The 14,951-nt window shown below is 42.7% G+C and overlaps 1 protein-coding gene across 5 annotated transcripts; it reads right to left on the bottom strand.

The window, feature by feature from the left end:
- Positions 1-609: 609 nt before the first annotated feature.
- LOC142061489 (uncharacterized) lies at positions 610-13,857 on the bottom strand. 5 transcript variants are annotated; one of them, XM_075102624.1, is made up of 9 exons: positions 13,747-13,857; positions 9,604-9,948; positions 7,768-8,487; positions 6,719-6,808; positions 5,185-5,244; positions 3,495-3,550; positions 2,780-2,885; positions 2,271-2,301; positions 610-1,248 (listed from the first exon to the last, which is right to left on the bottom strand). In XM_075102624.1, the coding sequence occupies exons 1-9, from the start codon at positions 13,793-13,795 to the stop codon at positions 1,176-1,178; spliced, it is 1,530 nt and encodes a 509-aa protein (XP_074958725.1). In that variant the 5' UTR covers positions 13,796-13,857; the 3' UTR covers positions 610-1,175. The 5 variants fall into 5 exon arrangements, with proteins under 5 accessions (XP_074958725.1, XP_074958722.1, XP_074958723.1 ...); XM_075102621.1 differs by having other exon boundaries at positions 2,780-2,864; positions 13,747-13,852; XM_075102622.1 differs by lacking the exon at positions 5,185-5,244 and having other exon boundaries at positions 13,747-13,852.
- Between the last annotated feature and the right edge of the window lie 1,094 nt (positions 13,858-14,951).

The raw sequence follows: 14,951 nt of genomic DNA, 5'->3' as shown, positions 1-14,951 counted from the left end.
GGAGATCACAGGATTTTTGCCTATGCTGCTCAGAAACACCAAGGTGGCTTCACCCACCTCCCACGGACACCTGAAGGGATGGCCAAGTTTCCAGGATGTAGCTGTGATCTGTGTTGTGCTTCTCACCTGCAACTTCTCTAAAAAGACAAACGGGCAGCTCTGGTGGGGCTGGGCACCCCAGCCTCATCCATACAAAACCCAGCCAGGTGGCACTATGCTACCCTGTGACTGGGTGTGGGGACCCTGAGTTAAGCACCCTGGGGCTGCATGGTGCAGGTCTGCATCGCCAAACAGGCTCCACCATGAGAGCTGCTGGGTTTTGAGGCTCATTGTCATGAGGACTAAAAGGCAACTTCCGAAAAATGCCTGGGGATCCCTTATGCGCATTGATGGGGGAGACATGGATTTACATATGAGTGTTATGGGGGCTTGGGGGGGCAAGATAGAAAACTCTCCCTGCAGGTGGGTCTTCTGGGCATTTTCCCACCACTGGAAATGCTGCAATACTTCTTTGAAGAGCTGAGACAGCACACCAGTCATTTCAACACCTGGGAAGTAACTAACTCCTGTTCAAATGCCTTAGGATGTGGCATAAAAAAATACAATTGCTAGTGGTAAATTACAACTTTTATTAACATAGTCTCCAAGGGTCATTCAAACACGCTGAATCATAGGCAGTGTTGGTACCCTCTAAGTCATCTGCATTTTTGATTTATACTCACAGAATTCTTGTGGTTTCATTTTTCTCTTGATTATACAAAAGCAATAAGAACTGTATTTGCTGCTTTTTTTATTATTATTATTTTTGGCAATTTGAAGTTAGGCAGCATTCCATGTTATTTCTTCTCTCCTCTGTTCCTACAGCATAGGTTGTATTCAAGGAAAAGCATTAGTAAAAATGGAGAAAACCAAATTAAATTCTGTGACATGGTATTAGTAAGAAGGCAGACACCAGAAACACCTATGAATAGTGCATAAAGTATCTTCTCAAAGAAGCTTCTTTATGCAATGAGTTTTAAAGGTGAATGGCAAAATTTACACCAAGATTTTAAATTTTCACAGTTGAAGCTTTGGCCTTTGGTTTATACCCATTGATATTTTGAGGGCTCATAAGGATCTCTCAGTGCAGCATGGAACATTTTTTCCATGGCATCTACAGATAATGCAGGAGCTCTTCACAGGGAAAAAATGCTGTTTTCTCCTTCAGTGCCACTGAAAACTTTTTCAAGGTCTTCCGCTGGTCCAAGGCTGTAAGGAGAAGCATAGATCACTATTGATTGGGCAAAAGGACGTTGCTGCTTCAGAGCATCCTTTCTTATTTGTAACTCTGGCAAATTCCCAAATGAAACAGAGGCCAGAAGCTACTGAGTTCCCTGACTTCAGTGGTGCAATGCCTACTTTTCACACCAGAGAAGTATTTACATTGTTGCATTCTTCTAATGGATAGGAAAGCGCTTTTCAGGTCTTATAATGACAGCTGTAGGGTAATCACTACGGGCTTCAGAAAAGAGACACCCCCCATGGCCCCTCGTCCAAGTATGCAGTGGAGGACCATCTATCACTGAGAAATTATTGCTCTTTGGCAAAGGGATGCTACTTCACTGGATTACCCTCACCTTTGTCTAGACAAAATCCTTTTTTCACGATAAGCCAGAAGATATTAACTTATCAGTTACACCTCAATGATCACCTCAGATACTTCAGTGTGACCCAAGGAGTGTGTGAGAGGGTACAGTGGCCCCGTGAGAGCTGCAAGAGTTGTCTAGTGATGGAAAGCTTGGTTTGCCACCCTGCTGTAGCGTGCCCTTCATGAGGCCCATTCTTTGTGTATTGGCATGAATTACTACCCCATGGAGAACTGTCTATAAATCCCTGATCCCTTTCTAAGCAATCATTTTGCTGGTTGTTCATCATAACCATTTATCCCTTCATTTCTTTAAAATAACTCCACCAGGGTCATGCCCTGGTATTTGATCAAAGAATAAAGCAGATTAGGTATTTCTTTAAGCTGGGGTCACTACATAACGGTAAGTACCAGTTGCTGAAGTTCTCCAGTGCTCTGGATGTCTGTTCGTTGTTACATAGAAGCAGTATCCAGGAACCACTGTTCAATTTTCTGAGGTGAAGTTACCTGAAGCTTGCTCATAATACAATTTGGTAGTCAACATCACAAGCCAATACTACACCCACTACAGTCAGTGGCCAGCACCTTCCTGCCTCTAAGAAAAATTACATTGGGACTTCTATTAGGGAATTGCAAAATGGATTACCTTTTTATTATAAACTTCTTTGCGTGTTTACCTAGAAGCAAAATAATATTAATGTCACAATGGCAAAAAGAAATCTACAATTCTAATGGATCTGTCAAATGAGTTCAGAAGCAAAGATAGCAAGCTGCAAAATTTGTGGGCTATGCAGGAAAGAAAGGATCTCATTCTGATTTAAGTTACACCAATGTCTGTCAGGAGTAATTCCAGGAAGCTACGGGACCACTTTACTATAAAGTAAGAGCCAACAAGATGAGTCAGACCTAAAACCAAGTGAGTGAACAGGTTCTTTGCACAGGCTTCCTCCTGCTGCATCCCCACCAACTCATGCTCCTTGGTCTCCTTATGGTGACACAACCCTGGAGTAAGGACAGCAACCCCCATAAAATGAACAAAGTGCTGTCACAGGGGCCATGGCAGACTTACCAGAAGATCAACCAGAGATACAGAAGGACATCAGCGCTAGGCCAGCATTAGAAACATTAATCAGTTATGTGCTTAGCGATACTTACGTTTCCAAAACAATGACGAGAGCATTAATATGAGAAAAATGGACACCGCTATGACACAGGCAATGAGAATGGCATAGCTGGGAAACTGGAAGAGAGAAGAGAAAAACTGAAAAGGCTTTAGAAGCATGTTTACTTCAGACCTATTCACGCAGGAGTGGGCTGCCCTAGTGGCTAAGAGCTCTGAAATATCTGCATTGGGCTGGAGTTTGCAATGCTTTCTGGGCTTGCCTGTACAAAATATGGAGAAGACACATCAGGTCAATCATGATAAACAACATGAATTACCTGTTAAGTATTTAAGAAATCTTCTTCTGAAGCATTTAAGCACCCCACTTAACAAGAACTTCTTAATAAGGCATCTAAAGCAGGAGCTTAATCATCCTCATCCTTCTCTTAATTAGAGACAGGGAAGTGTAAAAACTCTCCTAAGTTGCCTTTTGCCTGGTCACACCCCAAGGTGCTACCTCTGCCTCTCTTAGAGGGCTGTCAGGGGTATGAGTTTTTTCTGAAGGGTCCAGGCCAAATGGGATGGTCACAGGCTTTGGGTCTATCCACTGGACAGATGAATAGATGGTTTCTAAGCTTCTAAACAAAACTTCATGTTACTGTTTCAAAACACTGTCCCTTTAGTATGAATAGATTGAAAATCATTAGTATATCCTGCTGTCCTTCTGGCTTCTAGTTAAACACTCTTGAAACTTAGAGGAAGTTTTACCTTATCTCCGTTATCGTCAGGTTTCTCAGCATTGCTGTCTGAACTTGTTGAAATCCCTGAAATTACAAGAGATTGAAATTATTACTGTCAGGGTCACCTGAAGGAGTGAGGGCCACTGTGGTTGTCACTGCTTTAGCCAGGGAGTAATGAACTCTCAGGGAATGAGGAGGACAGAATCTGGGCCTGAGTAGGAGAAATAAAGCACCTTGTAACCAAAAGGGAGCAGTCTGGTTTCGCCATAAATGGTATATCAGGCAGTCATTGAGAAATGTCAGTCTTCATCAAGGAATGAGGAGGCTTCCCAGGGCCAGCCCATGAAGCAAGACAGTAGAAATTCATCTGCTGTGAAGGAGTTTCCACTTCTGGAAGCAAGGCAAGATGTCGCAGAGAGCAGAGGTAGTAAAAGATGTACAAGTCTAAGTGGAGGAACTGCCTCAGTTTAATTGTGAGCAGGCTTCTGTGTGACTACAGTTTTTGAAAGCTGCGTTAGAACTGAAAACCACAGGAAATATCTTCACATTCAGATAACTTACCACAGATTTAAGAAAGCTATATGAAGATGATGCTTTTTTTTTTCTATCCAGGAGTATTAAGAATAATTCAGTTCTAGTTTTCTAAGCTTTGGAAATAGGGATGAACTAATTAAACGCTCAAGAACACTTGCAGCAAACTTTTCTGCTGTTATCCTATGATCCTACTCTCTTACTTTTGCCAGTGAATTTAAAGTCACAAAAAGTTAATCCAGGTTTGGGCCTAGGCTAATCATGATGTCATGCTACAAAGTACTAAAGTATTTAAGTATTTGGAGCACCTGATCTGTCAGAGGAAGCACCCAATGCTTAGCAGCATCTTAAAAACAGACAAGTCACCTCAAAACCTCAGCTTACATCCTATGGCAGGAAAGCTCCTATGCCTTAGGTTATGCCCTAATGTATAGAAAGACTGTGATGAGTATTGCTCTCAAAGGTTTGACAAGAGAACAACCACAGAGCTTCCATCTGAGAAAAATATACCAGGGACCAGATGAGTCATTTGTCAAGGCATGTGTATGTAACACGCTTGCAGTGCCCAAGACCGCGGCCAAAGGAAACTATATGCATGAGATACCCGGAATGACACTTGGTGATGGGCATGATCAGATGGTCACAAATAATCCCGTTAGAAAAAGAAGTTGCTGTTTTCTTTTTTGTTTTCAACTTTTCAGAGTATGTTACTCAGTGAATAACCTAATCTCCCCCAAATTTCTCAGTTCTCATCAGCTCTCTCTGAGAGCTGAGTTGATTTGTCTCCATGTACTAAATAATGTGCTTGCATTTCATCAGAGACATGGGCAGGGCACAGGTAGCTCATATGAACAAAACTGTAGCTAGAAATTTGCACTGGAATAGCAAAGAGATTATGGCTAATAAGCACTACAGCTAAGCAAAGATAGGTAATAAAACACTAGCAAGTGCTAGTGTCCCAGGGATATGTGAACATTGCATTTTGCCATACGCCTGTTCTATGACACCCCTATTTCCCTCTCTCGGAGAGGAGAGGAGAGAAATGTAGTTCAGCAGAACTACCCCCAAATACACAAGAAGTGCATATCTCACTCTGACATGCACATCCCACAAGCCAAAATTAAACCTTCCGGCAGCATGCTGCAGCCTGGCTGATGGGAGCAACTATTGCTGCTTACTTTCCATACCTGAAGGAGCAAGGGTTCTCTTTGGGGTCTGAAGCATGGTTGCTGCTGGCGGGGTGGTTGCTGGGGGAAAGCAGAAGACAGAAGAGAAACTAAATCAGAGCCCGGTCAGAAGGAACCAACCGCTCCAGCTAACCCAACCTATCTAGCAAGAATTGTGTTTGGAGATGGAGGGCTCTCTCAGCCATGAGTTTCTCTCCCAGCCACTGTGCTAACATCAATACGGAGTTCAGCAACAAATTAGCCTTCCCTTACATTACAATAAGTCTGAAGTTGGTCCATTTAGTGTGTTATTTCACAGAGTAGAAGGAGACTGAGTCGAGAATTTAATTTGGCTTATGGCTCTTACTCAACAGTGCTCAATTATGCCACAGCATTTTCACACATTATGACAGTTTGGCTCTCGGAAACAGCATGACACAAGTTTCTGCATAGGTGAGAGTGTACGTGACTCACATAAGCATGGTATGTTTTCCGCTGTTATTGCTTATGCGGTGGCTCTTTCTAGCCCATAGTCACAACTTAAGTTGCCCCGCAGAATCCCAGAGGTAAGACCCTTTGCAAAACTTCCTATTTAAAATGGCAGAATACAGGCATTATCCAGAACTATATCAGAAAGATGACAAGTGAGACAGGGCTGAGAAACCCTCACAAATGCTCAAGAGACCAGTTTAGACTCTTCTGTGAGCCCTCTCCAGAGGCATCAAGGAACAGTTTCCTAAACTCTATTTCTGCTGTAAGTCTCTAGGTCTAGCAAAAGAAGACCTGCAAAAATCTAAATACTCTGGTTTTAAGAATGAAACGATTCTTGGCACTAGTTGAAACTAAAAGGACTCTCTTAACAGCCAAACATGACATGTCATCCTTGAACTTTTGCTTTACATTTTTAAAGTCCTCATTTTAGTGTGCAGACTATCACACCTGAATAACTTGAGCCATTCTACTTTTATACTTGACTGAGGGACATAAAGTGCAAACTTCATGCAAGTTTGTTAATTTCTCAGGGATGGTATGATTTCATATACCTGTTCCTTTTCTCTTGAAGGAATGGTAGTTGTGGTAATTGCCTGCTGCTTTCCATCATCATCATGGACAATGTTGAGCACTGGACAGCTGAGCAAGCAGCCATATCTGGCTGAATATATTCAGTGAGGTTCAAAGCTCACAACACTCAGGGAGGTTTTAAAATGGAAAGCTTAAATAACTCACAGTGATAACAAATTGGATAACTGAGAATTCAGCTTGGATGGTGACAAAAAACAGCTCTTAACTTCTCTCAGACCCGAGATACCCAACAGTAGTGAGTGACTCAAAATCTACTTCCTTTGGAGGCTTAAAAACATGTTTTTTCTCAGCTGTTGTTACATCCTGATTTCAAACAATTTCTGTGTGGACCCCAGATAGCTCTTACTTCCAGATGCAATGAATAGCTGTCAGTACATTTGGTACACTCTTAATAGTCAATAATTTTGTTTATGACAGCTTCTTCATTTCTCTGAACATGCAACTTCTGGCCTTGTAACATTATCCTTCTCACCTGCAGTTGGCATGTCTTTCACCATGGGAGAAGTGTGAGCACTTTTCGTTCCCTCTGCAGTCAGAAGTGTACTTGGGAATTCAGTAGTCACTGAAACAAAATAAAAAGTAATGCTTATAAAGGCCACGGATTAGGAGGGGCTTCATATGGCACTCAAAATTGCTCGTACAGTTCTGCATCTGCAACTAAGAGGTAAAAATCTGCACCTTGGTTTTCATGTCTGCAGCTCATTCTACACAGATAACTGATGCACTTTACGAGCATGGCCAGTGGCTAGACATTTTAACTGTTCGGCGGTGGGTGTAATTAATTGTTGCCAAGTTTAACTGGGGCACATTGTTATGGCTGGAAGACAAGAGATGATATGGAAAAGCTGTCCTCAGAGGTTCATGTCAGAAAGAACTTCAAGTGATAGAAGATCCAAAAAATGTACAAAACCCAGCCTTGTGTGCAGACATCAATCTGTGGAAAAGAAGTCACCAATATGGATAAAGTAGCAACCTAGGAATGGTTAGGATGATAGTAGGTCACTCTGATCAGCTAAATATTAATAATAACAGCAGCCTTCATATGGGATGGCAATGTAAGTACTCAATTTTAAGTACGTTTTGAATTTTCACTGACTCTTGTTCAAGCCGAACATGCTCTAAACTAAACTTTTCAGCAGACAATTTCAATTGTTTTTCCCAAACCAAAAAAAAGGTGATGCATAGTCGAGTGAATCTCTCTTACTCAATCCCAGGTGCAGGACTCTGCATATATTTCTATTGTATTTCATTAGTTTTCTGTCACATTATTTCTCCAGCCTGTTAAAACTCCTCTGAATGCAAGCCTGACCCTCTGCTGTCTTGGCCATTCACCCTGGTTTGTCCTCATCCACAACATTTTACCTGTGCTTCCTTAAACCTACTGAGACATGCCTACAGGCATATTGGAGAAAACTTCCCAGATACAAATATAAGTACCCAGAGACCTTCTGTGATGACAGAGTCAGGCTAACACAGATCATCCCTGCTACACAGAAGAAAGAAAGGATTGGCGCTGGTTACCCTTTGCACCTCCAGGAAGAGGGACAGACTCTGCTGAGCAGAACATGTCGTCATCTTCAGTCCTCATGTCAGCTGCTTGGAAACCGGTTTGAAAATCTGCTAAAGCACTGGTTGTCACCATAGCTGCTGGAAAAGTATCATTTGCTGTCACAGCAAACGTTGAGGGAGCAATGGTCTCCAGTGTAATTACTGCTGAAGATTTGGTGGTTGCAGTTGTTGTATCGGGGACGGTGGTTGTCAGGAGGACAGCAGTCTCTGCTGTCGCCTGATGATCGGTGGTTGCAGATGTGGCTTCGGGGACGGTGGTTGTCAGGGGGACAGCAGTCTCTGCTGTCGCTTGATGATCGGTGGTTGCAGATGTGGCTTCGGGGACAGTGGTTGTCAGGAGGACAGCAGTCTTTGCTGTCGTTTGATGATCAGTGGTTGCAGTTGTATCGGGGACAGCGGTTGTCAGGAGGACAGCAGTCTCTGCTGTCACCTGATGATCAGTGGTTGCAGTTGTTGCTTCGGGGACAGCGGTTGTCAGGAGGACAGCAGTCTCTGCTGTCACCTGATGATCAGTGGTTGCAGTTGTTGCTTCAGGGACGGTGGTTGTCAGGAGGACAGCAGTCTCTGCTGTCGTTTGATGATCAGAGGTTGCTTGGGGAGCAAAAGTTGTTTTTCTAAAACGTTTGCGGGAAACAGGAGCCTTTCTTGTGGTGGTGGTTATCACTGGAGGGGCTGCATGGAAAAAACATAGCCAAGAGAAAAGCTAGATGAGAGCATTCACAACTGACCCTGAGGAAAGCCAGCCCAGAAATTAATGACAATTATCTAGCTGGTAAAGTACTGAAAATGAAGGTGGGGAGTCACTATTTAAAAAGGTTGTTTAATTAGATGAAAACATGCCCCAAACCGAGCAATTCTAAAATTTACAGATTTGCCTTTTTTTTTTTGGTAGGTCTCAAACACCCCCTCTTTGACCCTTTTACAGAAATGGAAGGGCCAGAACCTTGTGTGGCAGGACCCAAAAACTTAAAACTTTGTGGTTTTGCTTTTCAATATCCTCATAAAAAGAAAATAAATAAAATAGATCAATTTTCAGCTACAATCTTTTTGCTAACCTTTTCAACTGGTCCTTTTTTATGAACTCTATTGCCCTCAGACTCAGAGATAGACATGGGATTGCAGCATTTTTCTCCCACTCTCCTGGCATATTGCTTATAACAGGCATACAAGACTGCTTTGTACATCCACACTCCTGAACACCCTGTAAAAGTCAGAAAAAAATTTGTCTTTCTGCAGTGTGGAGGGTGGGTACCACTTTCCTTCTGTGCTTTGGAATGGTTTTCAGCCTCTTCTCAACTTTGTAAGACCCTTACTTTATCCTGCAGCTCAGCAAAGTAATAGGAAAGGGAAAAAGTTCTTCAAGATTCTGAGACAAAATTTCTAAACATGTGGGTCTCCTTATGACATGAGCCAAACAAAAGCCTCTTTGGTGTTGGGGTGAATCCAAAATGAATTTCATTCCAAGGGCTCTTAAAATGACAAATCCCTTTTTTAATTCCATCATCTTTTAAAACTTGAAATATAGCTACAAAATGATAAATTAAATATTTCATTTGAAAGACAAAAAAGGGTAAAAGTTACTATTTTCTCATCAAACCTGCTCAACGAATGTGATTCAGATTGGTAACTGGTTGCATACCTCCCTTGAAAACTATGTAATTTAGGAAAAACACTTTTTGCCAAAACAAGTGAACAAACAAATAAAGCACACACAAACTCCAATTTTAAACTCCTATCCTGTGAGAGGTTTCTCCCTGCTGGCTGTGACATGAAGGTCCCCAAACTCACCTCTGACCACCTCCAGCCGCATGTTGTGTTTGATGTCGTTGAACCAACCTGGGATCTCTATGCGGCAGCAGTAGGTACCTGCATCTTCTGCCTTCACTTTCCCAATCGTGAGAGACACATCTCCATAAGAAATATAGCCCCGGAGACTGTATCTCTCAGATTTTCTGAACGTCACCCTATTCCCAGTGGTGTGCAAAATTTTGTTATTGCACTTCGAATTTGGGCACGGGCCTCTGCCCCAGCACATATCAGAGATGTCCTTATGTCGTGCCACCCGGTAGAAGCAAGGCAACTGAACAGGTTGCCCTATTACTCCTCTAACAACAGCTTCAGATGTGGTGTGCACTGTCAAGGAAGAACAAGGAAAGATGAGTGTTGGCAGCCTCTGACGCATGACTCTACCGTTGCAACACAATGAGGCAGGAAAAGAAACACTCCTGCCTGCAAGCTGGCCACAGTTACTGATCCCCCAAGCCTTCTGGAGCCTGCGGCAGCTGATGGCCCAGGACACTACAGGCAGCAGCCAGGAGCTCGCAGACATTGGTTTGCTGCTGGAGGGCTCCATGCTCCGGCCCCAGCCAGCTGCTGGAGGGCTGCTCACATCAAACATGTGGTGAGTGAAGCCAAGGTCTACTGCTGGCAGCCTGAGTGCAGACTAGATCTGCGCAAATGGTATGTGGGAACTCTGCTCCCATCCCATCTCGTTTCCTAAAAGACTGTTTGAAAGTTATTCAGAAACCCAGTGTAAAATACATCTGGTTTTCTCAGTCCACCACCATCTCCTTCAAAAAGGAAATGCTGTCATGGTTGCCTTTCACTGACAGTCTCAATAGCAGGGTCCAAAATACCAATTCGTGTGTAAAATTAGGGCCTAATTAAGCTGGCAGAGCAGTGGGATCTGTCTATGGGAACCTGTTCTCAGCAAGTGCACTGGTTTGTAGGTTTCTGAGCAAGCCCTGCCAACTATCTCACTTATCTTGCAGAGCACTGTGTACATAGAAGCTTTAACGGCTAGCATTATGCTGATGTTAAAAAGAGCATATGCATGCTTTCCTTGTGCTCTTACTCTTAATGACCAGCTTTACTTGGTGTTTACAGCCAATAGCCACCTTAATATCTGGTTTGAATCTTTGCTGTGTGTTGTTCCCTCTTAACTGTCTATGTAGTTCCCAGATTGTCCTAAAAGGAATTTCTTCTTCATGAAAGGCACTATACAAAAAAGGTTCCCATATAGGAGCAAACCTTTTCTGGTTTACATTCACCTAGTCTGTGTCAGTCCTCCAAGCCTGTTGCCCTTTTCCCCATGTTATCATTTACATATGGTGGAGCAGGAATTGAGGGACCTGGGGAGCATCCAGATCCGGTCCTCTGCTGCAGCAAGAGGATCATCCCACAGATCTGATGTCTCATGGCCAGCTTGCTTACCCGAAAGAGGACTTACAGCAGTTGCTGCTATTATCACCAGCTTTGGCCCTGGTTTACCAAACATTTCTATCCTGCCAGCTGTTTGAATGCCTTTTCTTTTTGGCATGACTCCCAGATAGCAAACAGATGCTTCCAACTGTGTCCATGTCTCTTTTGTTTTGTCTTTAATGCACTATTCCCCAGGTGAGGCTTTAGTCTGTGGCAGGCTGCCTCATGACTTGTTATTGGGATGACATTTCAGCTTCATTATTGCTTATCCCGTTGGCAAGATAAGCCAACTCATTCACGTTTCCACAGCTCCAAATGCTAAAAAAGTAGAGGCAGACAAAACAACATGCAATATGGTGTGAAGGGCAGAAGCTTTTGCAGTGAAATGAAGGTAGGATGTGCCAAAAAAAAAGAATTCCTGAATGCAGGATAAGGCTTTGCAAATGGCTGCTAGTTTTAGTCCTTGGAAAGGGTAGGTTCATTTGCCTGTTTGCAGCAAAACAGAGAAAACACTCTTTCTGTGACAACAGAACAAAACAGTCTATCCAGCTGACCTTGAAAGCATCCCTAGGGGAGCAGGGGGTTACTCACTGAGCGGGTTAACACAGGTTTTCAAGTCACCCCAACAAAGATGTGTGCAAAGCCAAGGCCAGCTTGAACTGTTCCTAGAGTTAAGGCCACTGCTGCTGGAGGAGAAATGGGCTCATTTTCTGTTCTTATTTCATCCCAGTCCTGCACAGAACAAAAGCAGCTTCATTAAGCAACCCTTTAACAAATGAGAATTTGCCTGCTTTTCTCTTTCAAAGCAGCAGAGCCCCAAACTTATTAAATAAATAAATGAATGAAAAGAAGAAGAGGAAAGACACAAGGAACCAGAGTGTCTCCAGTGCAGTTTCCCATCAGTATTGGTGCTAGAAATTTACAGATTTTGCAGTTTCAAATCCTCTTTTAATTTATGTGAACTTAATGTTGTTAACGTCTGCCCGTACTGCAGTCTGGCATGGAAAGCTTCAATACCACAACAGCCTTGATTCAACAGTATGAACCTCTGCAAGGGCTAAATACCTTCCTTCTCAGTTACAGCCTCTTCCACAGACACATTTTCCAAAAGAATAGTAAATAGGACTGAATGAACATGTCTTTGAAATTAAGAGCTTCCTGAGACTGTTATATTGTGACACCCAAGTCTTACTGTGAGAGGAATCCTACTCTTGTCCGTGGCAGTGACCTCCTAAGCATCCAGATTTGACCCAAGGCACCCTGAGCATCAGCTACACCTGGGTAGTGCCACTGAAGTCAGCGACATTTGCTGTTGTAAGTCCTTAATCCAAGTGAGAGAGAAATGGACTCCACATGTTTAATATATCTTCCAAAATAGAAAGGGGTATTCACAGTTGTTCAGATCATACAGTTATACACATATTTACATATAGTCTCTCTTGAACCAACCCTCAGTGACTGTTGGTATTAAGCAGTAACTCCAATAGTTGCTGTTGTAGTGTCTTCCCTCCCATAGACTGGTCATTGGATGGACAAAGACATACATCCTCCAGCCAAGACAGCTGGTTGAACAAGAATTTTCTTTTCTTGATCTGAGTTAAAGAAAATGTAACAAAAAGCCATTCTCACCCTTCAGTAGCTCTGCATATAAGAAAGTTTTTGAAAATAAGACCAAACGGAGGTGAGTCCTTCCAATTTATTTTGAGGCTGAAGATACAGGAAGGAAAGAGCCCTCCTGTTTCTTCTGCTGAGACTGGCAAAAGACAAAAGATATTATGGAATTCCCTGGGCTACAGTGAAGTGCCAGTGAAGCTCCACTTGTGCAGCAGACACCATGGAGGTTGCATTACTTTGCCTCAAAGAGGCACAGATTACCTCTTGCCCCTCAGTGTATCCCACTGCTGACCAAATTATCCACTACTTTTCAGATCAATTTAAGAACATGGCAGATGCTGTAAATGTTATACATAAAATTTCATCCTGGCAGAGGTTATCAAATTAATATTTAGTCATCTGAGACAGAATGTCCTGTAATGCCTAAGTGATCTAAAAGCACAACTCCCATTAGTAGTACACGCCCCACTGAAAGTGGGTGAACTCACATTCCTGGGCCACCTCAGGCAATTTGGAAACTGCATTGCTTATGCCTAAATGCACATGCAGAAAGGTAGCTGATACCATGCAAGACCCAGCCTCCCAAGTTGACTTTCACCTTTTTAGGCTTCAGATTTTAGATGGGTGAACTGAACACTTGGGAGTAAAAGGAGAGGAATCTCCAGCCACGTTTTCCCATACTCAGTTCATAGCAGCAGACAGCCCTCAGAGTTTCAGAGAATCCTTTCTTTATCATGTATATATATTCATTACTCTGTCAATATTTCAATTCCCTAGCTTGGGCTATGTAAGCACTGTGGCATGGTGGAGAGACAGATGAAGCAAAGCCAGCAGTACAGTTTTAACTGTAGTAAAGAAACTAGATAATTTTGGGGGACAGGGGAACTACCCAAGCCTGTACACAGAGGAAACGACAAACATTTTTCAAAAGGAAAATAAAATGTATAAAACAACCTCAATCAGTATTAACTCAGTACGTTAAGAAAACTTTTGAAGTTCTGTATATGAGTATGACCTTTTTCACCATTTTGTTTTCACAAAACAAGTGTCACTGGTTTTAATTTTACAAAAATTTTGTTTTCTAAGCAAGCATAGAAAAAGCAGGTGAAGACTCACCTATAAAGATTTGTATCATAATCCAGTGAAACAGCAGAAAATGGGACATTTTAGCTGATGAAGACTCCAGGGCAGCAAGTGGAAAGAGAGAAAACTAGACCTTTTATTTCCCAGAGATGCTGAGTGAGCCCCACTGAAGTCTCATTTCTCCATTTCCAGATTTTATGTACCGCAACTACTTCTTCCCTATGCTTCCAGATAGAAGCTGGTCAAAAGAGATGATTCTCCTGCTTTATTTAGCAATGCTGCAGCCTCACTTTGAATATTCTGTGCAGTTCTGGGCCCCACAATTTAAGAAGGATGTTATAGTCCTAAAACATGTCCAGAGGAGGCCAGCAAAACTGGTGAAAGAGCTGGAAGGCATGTCCAATGAGGAGCAGCTGACAACTCTGAGTTTGTCTAGTTTGGAGAAAAGGAGGCTGAGGGGTGACCTTGTTGCTCTGTACTGCTTCCTGAGGAGGAGACGTGGAGAGGGAGGTGCTGATCTCTTCTCCCTGGTATCCAGTGATAGGATGCATGGGAATAGTTCAAAGCTGCTCCAGGGGATGTTTAGACTGGACATTGCGAAGCATTTCTTTACCGAGAGGGTGGTCGATCACTGGAATACCCAGAGAGGTGGTCAATGCCCTAAGCCTATCAGAGTTTGAGAGGCATTTGGACAATGCCCTTAATAACATCCTTTAACTTTTGGTCAGCCCAGTGGTCAGGTGGTTGGACTGGATGATTGTTGTAGGTCCCTTCCAACTGAACTATCCTATTCTATCCCATCCCATTCTATCCTATTCTCTTTTGCTCTTCCAAGACATTCAGCATGGTAGTACTACCAGAGATTTCAATATATTTTTTGGTTTGCCTCTCCACAGAACTCTTAAGGCCCATTACCGATCTGCAGTACTGACCAGCAAGAACAAGCTCTGTGCTCTTACACTCCTAAACATTTGGCTTAGTCTCCACCTCTGACTTTGTTTACATCTCCCTAATCCCTTAATCTCCCCTGATTCTGACTTCTGCTTTAAGACCCCTTTCTTTCTTTCCCCAGCTTCATATTTTCTATTTGCAAAGACACCCTTGGAGGAACTGTCACAAATGTTTTCTCTCCAAAACAACATCCTTCCCAAAGATTTGCAATGCCATCTGCAAGAAATATTTCTTACTCTTTCTGACTTCTTTTTTTACTTTCTGAACAACTGATAATGAAGTTCTCT

The sequence above is a fragment of the Phalacrocorax aristotelis genome, chromosome 8, assembly GCF_949628215.1.
Source record: "Phalacrocorax aristotelis chromosome 8, bGulAri2.1, whole genome shotgun sequence".
In the NCBI taxonomy this organism is placed as follows: Eukaryota; Metazoa; Chordata; class Aves; order Suliformes; family Phalacrocoracidae; genus Phalacrocorax; species Phalacrocorax aristotelis.
Note: the sequence above shows the minus strand (reverse complement) of the source record. Positions and strands in the feature narration are given on the sequence as shown.